The sequence below is a fragment of the Camelina sativa genome, chromosome 11 (assembly GCF_000633955.1).
Source record: "Camelina sativa cultivar DH55 chromosome 11, Cs, whole genome shotgun sequence".
In the NCBI taxonomy this organism is placed as follows: Eukaryota; Viridiplantae; Streptophyta; class Magnoliopsida; order Brassicales; family Brassicaceae; genus Camelina; species Camelina sativa.
Window position 1 is genome coordinate 48,955,769 of NC_025695.1, and position 9,101 is coordinate 48,964,869.

A 9,101-nucleotide genomic window follows, 5' to 3' on the forward strand; every position below is an offset into this window, starting at 1 on the left:
CCCACTTTACATACATATTTATGTTAACAACTTAAATACATAAGTCTATATAGTAAAAATAGGTGGCCTAATAAAATTTAAAATCTTTTTCTCTCCCTGTAAGCACGGCACTGCCATTACGCACTACCAAAAGAATAAGGAATAAGAGTCTTCCCAAAGATCGAAGTTTTTAAGTTTTTACATTACACAATTTAAGAAAACAATAATTATTGAGTTTAAATATATATTTTTTCGATTAAAGAGATATTATTTAATTTTAAACCAATAATAATTTAAAATTTAAAATATTTTCAATGATTATTTCTTGAAATTTACAAAACATCAATCTTTGTGTAACAAAAGAATATCCCAAAACATCAATTTTGTGGGATAGAGAGATTACTATATATTCGTTAATTCATGTATGCCATGTTCACCTCTAATCTTTGATCTGTGTAGATTTCTATTCTTTGATTTGTGTCTCAAATGTCCACGCACCAATAAGATTAAAAGTAGATTTCTATTCTTTGATCTGTGTCTCAAATGTCCACGCACCAATCAGATTAAAAGTACATTTCTATTCATTGATCTGTGTCCCCAATGTCAACAGACACGCTAATAATTTTCTCTCATTCTTATTATTTATTTTTCAGTATTAATTTGGCTGGATCCGTCACTGTATCATCACCTCATGTCAGAAAAAACAGACTATACGTAACCATGGGTGCACAAAAAAACTTTACGTCACCTTTTCTCTATATATACTAATATACAGGCCGGCATGTACGCTATGTTCACCTTCCCTTTCTCATCTTCGTCTTCTCCACCCCCCGATTCAGAGAGAGAGAGAGACACACACACTGACACACACAGCAAACACACCAAAGGTCCTCAATCATGTCGTCGTTTCTCTCTTCCTCCGCCACTGCTTTCTTTCTCCTTCTCTGTTTATGCCACGTGTCCTCCTCTAAACAAGGAACTTACATCGCTCGCATTGCTCAATGTCAGATGCCGTCCTCCTTCGACCTCCACTCTAACTGGTACCATTCATCTCTCAGATCAATCTCCGACTCCACCGAGTTGCTCTACACTTACGAGAACGCCATTCATGGATTCTCCACTCGCCTCACTCAAGCCGAAGCCGACTCCCTCATGGCTCAACGTGGCGTTATCTCCGTTTTGCCGGAGCACCGTTGCGAGCGTCACACCACTCGTACTCCTCTCTTCCTTGGCCTCGACAAAGATCACCGTTACGAGCTTCACACCGCTTCTCACTGTAACCGTAAACTAATCGGAGCAAGATTCTTAGCTCGTGGCTACGAATCAACCATGGGACCAATCGATGAATCTAAAGACTCGAGATCTCCTAGAGACGATGACGGACACGGAACTCACACGTCATCAACCGCCGCTATATCCGTTGTCGAAGGAGATAGCTTATTAGGTTACGATTCAGGAACAGCTCGTGGTATGGTTCCACCCGCTCCTACGCATCTTCTTCTTCTTATCTCTTTCGTCATCTTCGTCTCCTCCCTCTATTCAGAGAGAGAGACACAACACACAAACTCAAACATGTCTTCCGCTATCGAATGCTCGGTTTGCGTCTCGGAGTTCGACGATAACGAATCATGCCCTAGTTCTCGATCATTCGTGGAAGGAGTAAAATCAAAGGCGGAGGAAGTCGCGATTTCTATATTGGACGTGGTTACCGGTGAAGACCAAAGCTTAGAAGGAACTGGGACTATAGAGCAGAGTTGTGAACTGAGGGTTTCTTGTACTTCATATGGCATAGTGACGAAGATCCAGAAATTTGACAAGGCACTGGGTAATATCAAAGGCGATCTCATTGAACCGAGAAGGATTTTATTGGTAGCAATAGTATCTATTGTGGTGAGTTTTATTTGTGCGGCGCTACTAGCACCCGGTCGCGGGTCGGTGACATGGTCGTGGATCATCATGGTCACTCTTTTTGCATTCTTTTTAAAATTATACCTGGCTGGTCTTGTCCATGGTGTTGCCACCAGATGGAGGATACACATTCCTGGTGTACGTCCGTACGCCTACGCGTTTACGGTGGTCAAATCGATCCTCCAGATCGGTGTTTTACTAGGATTTACCTACCTTGATAGCTATTTGAAGAGCAGAAATGTGGTTTTAATGGTCGTGGCTGTTGTGTGCCTCTACATACATCTTGTATGTGTATATGTTGCCTTTCGCATTGGCGAAGATTGTGACGTGATCAACGCCTTTCTTTCCACCTCATTCGTTCTTCTATTCGAATTGGCTAAAGAAAATGGGGAATTCATCATATGGCTCACCATCTCTGCCATTGGTCTTCTGTTTATAAAAAATCTGTTGTTACTTACTACCACTCCTGCAGGTAAGATCTTTCCTTTAATCCTTTAATATTTACTACTATAATTTACAATTTTAAATTCTTATTCACTAATATTTTATTATTTGATTAAATAAAGATGGTGAAGATGGGCTTCAAAACCGTGGTGACATTGTTCGTGAGATTGATGATGAAGACCAAGTCAATGAGGCGGAGGGGAATGTTATTACTGTAGCAGTTCATGTGTAGGATTAATATCCGATTTTAACCGGTTTATTTTACATTTTGAGTTTACACTTTTAACTAGGGCACTAAAAAGAATAGANTTTTTTTTACCTCTACTATAATTTACAATTTTAAAATCTTATTTACTAATATTTATAATAATATTTGATTAAATAAAGATGGTGAAGATGCCGATGATGGGCATCAAAACCGTGGTGACATTACTCGTGAGACTGATGATCAAGACCAAGTCAATGAGGCCGAGCGGAATGATATTACTGAAGCAGTTCCTGTGTAGGATTAATAGAAGTCGGTATATTATAAAAATTTTAAAATATTTTAATCTGTGGAAAGTGTATTTTGTATACTTACTTAGCTTTTAGCTTTGTAATTTCTAATTGAGTACATATGGGAAAAAGTCTTATGAAACATTTAGTAAATAATTAATTATTGTTCGAAGCCCATCAATGGATGTCCTGAAGTATATTTGTTAGTAATCCACTCGTTATAGAACTCTTGACAAGATTTATTAGTGTTTCACAATCGCCTTCAAAAATCATTGAAGTATGACCATTGAGTCATAAGTCTTTGACAGCTGCTAATAATGTCTTAATGATTACAAATTAACCAACCACCCATTGCTTGATGATGTTGGACATCAAACTCTTCATTAAAATTACATTTAAGTTGAGATTACTAATGAGAAAAGTTTCTTCTTAAAATATTTAATTCAATATATATATATATATATATATATATATATATTTTTTGTCAACAAAATATCAGCTCAAACGAGCCAATTGGGAGGAAAGTTATTTACAAACATAGTTTGATGTGGAGATGTACGTGCTTGGCGTCCCAATTTAATCTAATATTTCGTTCTATAAAATCATTTTTTTTTGTCGTAAGACAATTTAACAGACCACCCAATAAAGTAGTTTTTAACTAAAGTTAAAAGAAATTGTACATGTCATCATCTAATAAATTTATTAAATCTCAGCTCAGTAAATAAATTTTTAAGCTTGTAATTAGAAGAAATTGTCATATCATGAAATAGTATTCGGGAAAAAATTCAATAAACAAAAAATCACCACATATGATCATGAGGCCACAACGCCATTTCTGTGGAGAAGTGAAAAAAAAAAATATTTCTAACAACGGGAAAATAGATGCAAATTTAGGCAGATTTAATCACTTTGATGCTATAAATTTTGGCAAAAAAATAGGCAACAGGTAAATAATCTATAGATTTAGAGAGTAAACTTTTACAAAATATTGTTAGAGATAAACTGATAAGGAGCTTTGAAAGTCAAACTTTACCACTTCGTAGCTCTTTGAATACTGAATTATGTCAAAGATCTGATCATACGTGAGTTTGGGTTTTGTATGACTTGCCCACTAGTCAGTAGCCACCGACTAACACACAATTATATGTTGAGTTACGTAATACGTATTTGCAAAATGTGGTTTTGGGCTACTCGTTTTGTTATATTGAAAGACGCTTACCAGTTGGGCCTGAATGGCCCAGATAATTATTAGGTCGGCACGTGGAAACACGAGAGGATGCGTGCAAGGGGAGCATGTGCCACATGGCGAGAGAGACGCCACAAGTCTCAGAAGAAACCAAAACTAAAAAAACTGAATATTATTATTTCTGACTGTGTGTTGTTTGCCGTGGTTCCAGGTGCTCTGCTCCACTTACCTTTAATCTTCAATCAAACAACAACGATACTCGTACTCTTTCAGGAATAGAGAATCAGATAGAGAGCACAATGCTCAGGTTAATCGCTAGTTACCCTCTGATTCCCAAGAAACCACACCGGGTTTTTAGTAAGCTCGGGAGCTACTATGATTCTTCATCGATCATCAGATATGGCGGAATCGGAGACGATGGTAAAAAGCAGCAACTTCTTTTAAGTGTTACAGTGAAAGCAGTGGAAGACAAAGGTAATAATGGAGGTGGAAGCATGAGTTTCTCTGGACAAAGCTGAGATCCCAGTTCCGAGATTGAAGTTCCTTCAGACCAAAGACCCGTAAGTAATATCACTTTTGCTTTTTTTTTCCTGATTCTAATGTAATGATGAGATTTTTGAGTGTGTAAAATTTTATACCTGTGTGTGTTTTGGTGTGTAAAGGTAAATGAGTATTCCTCTTTGAGTAAACATCTCAAAACTCCCTCTTAGAGTAAAATAAATCTCTTATCTCCCTCTCTATTCTTCATACCCTCACCTTTTCTAATAAGAGGTGGTGAGACGATTTTAGCCTTACAATTTAATTGATTTAGATTAAATTTTTTTGAAAAAAAAACGAACCCATCTCTCTTTCGACCCGAGAGAAACCCGACGTGTAAGTTCCTCTCATCCCAGCCGCCGGCGATTCTTCCGACGTCGGAGCTCCAACTGCTGTCGTTATTCACCAACTCGAGTTGAATCAAGTTGTTCGTCAGAGCTCTGTTGGTCGGGTTACTCACCTCTCAACCCAGCCGCCGGCGATTCTTCCGTCGTCGGAGCTCTTACTGCTGTCGTTCTTCACCAACTCGACTTGAATCAAGTTGTTCTTCAAAATGCAGGTGCGTTACTTCTCATTAGAGTAGCTTTTTGTTGAATTTGTTTTTGATTTGTAAATTCAGAAATTCAATTGGATTTAGATCGAAAAAAGCTTAGCACATTGGGTGTTTTACAAAAGTTTATTGGTCGATTGAGCTATCTATTAGATAAGAAATGGATTTGGCTTTCGATTAGAACTCGTTTACCATTCGAGTCGATTTTGATAGGAGAGAGAGAATGTGGTGAAACTGGTAATACTGGTATATTTAGTAAAACTAGTAAAACTAGTAGTAGTACTAATTATGATTTTTTTATATTGGTTGGTTTGGCAGGATACAATATGCGAGAACGTCAGCCTACATTTTAAATTTGAAGGACGCATGTATAGTATAATGTTCAAGAGGAATATAACATTGTTGATGTTAAAAGCAAGGATACAAAGGAAGATTGGGTTTGTTGAAAGTAACGTTCAGTTGCAGCTGAGCTACAAGCCACTACTGGTAGAAACAGTTGAGCATTGTGAGCTTAATGATGATGAGGATGTTAATGTTTATCTAGACTCTGTTAATTATGAGAAGCGAAGATGTATGTTGTTTGTGAATGTCATCCCTTCTGAGCCTCAGCCTGAGCAAGTTCCCATAGTGCCCACAGTGCCCACAATGCCCATAGTGGACCAAAGTTCTGTCGGTATGAACTTTGAAAACCAACATGCGAAGGATGGTGAAATCGGACCTAACGCCATTGTTGTCTACGTAGGCAAAGAAAAGGCTGTAGAGGGTGATTCTAATAAAGAGGGTGAAGCTGAATCACGTGATGAAGGTGATGAATATACTGAGCCACGCCCTGTTGTAGAACCGGGTAAGTATATTGAACCATGGGATGACGGTTTGGATCTGACTAAACTTCAAGAATTTCCAAACAAGAAGGCATTGCAAGATGTGGTGGATAGAGCTTCATTCGCTAACTGTTTTAGTTTTGAAATAGTAAAGTCGGACAAGGTGCGTTATGTGGTCAAATGTCCTAAAGAAGGATGTAACTGGGGTTTACGAGGTGGTAGGATTCGAGATACAGATATTTTCTCGATTAGAAGGCACAACAAGATGCATACATGCTCTCGGGCTAGTCAAAGTTCAAGCAACAGTAAGAGACAAGGCACTCCAAAATTAGTTGCTTCTCTTTTACATGGTGATTATCCAGGGCAAATGGAAACTCCACCTCCGAAAATTATCATGGATCTTGTCAAGACAAAATTAGGTGTTGATATATCATATTCCACGGCGTTGAGAGGGAAAAATCAAGCTGTTACTGATTTGAAAGGTAGCCCAGAAGAAAGCTACAAGATGCTGCGATGTTATCTGCACATGTTAGAGAAGGTTAATCATGGTACAAGATCATATGTGCATTGCAATGAGAATAATAAATTCATGTACTTGTTCATAGCTTTGGGAGCTAGCATTGAAGGATTTAAAGTCATGAGGAAAGTTATAACTATGGATGCAACTTTTCTAAAGAACGGATATAAGGGTGTTCTTGTTTTTGCGTCGGCTCAAGATCCTAACCGTCACCATTATCCCTTGGCGTTTGGTGTTCTTGATGGTGAGAATGATGCAAGTTGGAATTGGTTTTTGGAGATGTTGAAAACCGTTGTTGGGGATTCTTCTGAAATCGTATTTATGACTGACAGAAATATAAGTCTCATTACTGCCATAGCTAATGTGTATCCTCTAGCTCATCATGGTTTTTGTATATGGCATTTATCCCAAAATGTGAAAGGTTATGCTCGTAACGTCAACAAAGACGTTGTTGCATGGAGATTCATGGAGTGTAGTAGGTTTTACACAGTGGCTGAGTTCAACATTGCTTACGCTTCTTTTACGACAAGATATCCTTCTGCTGCCAAGTATCTTGAAGAATCTACCCAGAAAGAAAGATGGGCAAGATGTGTTTTTCCAGGAGATAGATACAACCTAGACACAAGCAACTGTGTTGAATCGTTGAACAGCGTATTTAAAGATGCAAGGAGGTACTCCTTGATACCCATGCTTGATGCAATACTTAAAAAATTCTCTGAATGGTTTAATGAACATCGGAAAGATGTTGTGTCTGGATCAGTCGCAAATAAATTGGTGCCTTTAGTGGAGAACTACTTACATGATTTATGGGCAACTGCTGAGAAACTAAAGGTGATAGAGCTAAATGGTTTCGAACTTGAATACAATGTCATTGACAGTGACGGAAAGCCTTATTTGGTGAAGTTGCGATTGAGAAGTTGCAGTTGCAGGTTTTTCGATATACAAAAGTATCCTTGTGTGCATGCATTGGCGTCTTTCATTACATTCCAAAAATATGGAGGTAAGGATATCGAGTTACATGAGTTGTGTTCTAAGTATTATTGGACGGAGCTGTGGGCAATTGCATATTGCAGGACAATTTATTTAGTACCTGATAAGTCTCGATGGGATGTCCTAGATGAAGTCCAAGATATGCAGATCATGCCTCCGAATCGGAAAATAAAAGGGGGAAGAAAGAAAACAAAAAGGTATGCATCTGCTGGAGAAAAACGACCAAAGACTCGACCTAGGACGCAGAATAAAAGGCGCCGGAGACAAGGACTCCAATGGTTGTTATTTGGAGATAATGTTCATGTTTGATTCACCTCTTCATGTATCAATTGTGTTTGGTTTGAAACTTAATGTAAAAATTGGTTTGAAACTTAATTTGAAACTTAATTTGAAGTCTATTAATGTTTTCTTCTTTCAACATGTGTATATAATAGAGTATAACTGGCACAACTAAGATAAAACTGGTAAAAATAATAAAATTGGTACTACCTAAAACCAATACATATTGTATAATACATGTGTATAGATGTTTTACATAGGTTTCTACTATAGGTGAATAATTTTCGAAAATCTACTAATTTTAAATTATTTATGAAAGAATCTCAACAAATGTTTCTTTACACTTTTAATGTTACTTTGTAAATTATTACCAATTAAGCATGAAAAAGTTATAGAATTATAAGTTTTAACTTATGAAGTTGCAAAAAGCTTGTAATTGTATGTTAGTTAAGTTTAATCAACTGTAAAACTAANATTTTGTCCTCAACGAGTAGCCACATCGGCTGTGTACATCTCCTCCAAAAGTACAGGTAGNCGCTAAGGTTTAATATAACTAATTAAACTGAGAAACCTCGAAAGTACAACTATTTGGAAGTTTAGTGCAACTGCATTAATCGGTAAAACTATGTGTGAACACGCAGTGTGAACGCACACATCCTTTACACGTGGCCAGAATTTCGTTTTTTCTTTCTTTCTTTCCTCATATCCATTCATTCATTTTCTTCGAAACCTAAAGTACACCTTCTCTCCTTCTCTCATCTTCAAAGTCGAATTCTAGATCTATTTCTCTCCTTCTCAAACTATGGAACAATTTGAGGCCGACCCATACTATGCTGATCAGAAGAGGGCGAGGAANCACCGACAATCTAATCCAGACATCAACGCATGTTCTCTCAGACCATACCGGATTGGAACACCATTCACAACAAACCATGCTTCCTTCTTTTTTTCGATTTTAGCCGTTCGAAGTAAGAGCAACCACATTCCCATAAGCTTGTGGTTTGGTTCCCTTGGCATGTGGAAAATGTGCTTGAATTGTGGATGTTTCTCAAACCAATCCCTCTCAGAACTAGTCAATGGATGCTCTAATTTATCCAGCGTTTCCACAGTTTCAAAAATATGACACCTTGTCGATAGCTTGATTTTCTTGTTGTACTGACTAGGCTCAAAGTGCATTCCTAAAGGTTGCATCGCTTCTATTTCCTCCTCTGATTCCTGCAACAATATCAGTTTTACATGAGTTATACCAGTTATACAACAACTAGTTGTACCAGTTCTACTAGTTCTACACCTTCTAGTTGTACCAGTTCTACTAGTTCTACACCCATTAGTTGCACCAGTTCTACCAGTTCTACTATATCGATTTCAAATTCCAATTCAATTCTGAAAGAATGA

The 9,101-nt window shown here is 37.6% G+C and overlaps 2 protein-coding genes across 2 annotated transcripts; both read left to right on the top strand.

Annotated features, from left to right (window-relative positions):
* Nucleotides 379-2,942, top strand: LOC109127732. The gene is made up of 2 exons (XM_019233215.1): nucleotides 379-2,359; nucleotides 2,719-2,942. Exons 1-2 carry the CDS (start codon nucleotides 877-879, stop codon nucleotides 2,835-2,837), a joined length of 1,602 nt encoding a protein of 533 aa, XP_019088760.1. The 5' UTR covers nucleotides 379-876; the 3' UTR covers nucleotides 2,838-2,942.
* LOC109127456 lies at nucleotides 4,210-7,736 on the top strand. The gene is made up of 2 exons (XM_019232152.1): nucleotides 4,210-5,108; nucleotides 5,418-7,736. Exons 1-2 carry the CDS (start codon nucleotides 5,103-5,105, stop codon nucleotides 7,734-7,736), a joined length of 2,325 nt encoding a protein of 774 aa, XP_019087697.1. The 5' UTR covers nucleotides 4,210-5,102.

Coding starts and splice junctions, on each gene's coding strand:
- LOC109127732 (XM_019233215.1), top strand. CDS start 877: ATGTCGTCGTTTCTCTCTTCCTCCGCCACTGCTTTCTTTCTCCTTCTC. Junction 2,360..2,718: donor ACTTACTACCACTCCTGCAG/GTAAGATCTTTC, acceptor GATTAAATAAAG/ATGGTGAAGATGCCGATGAT.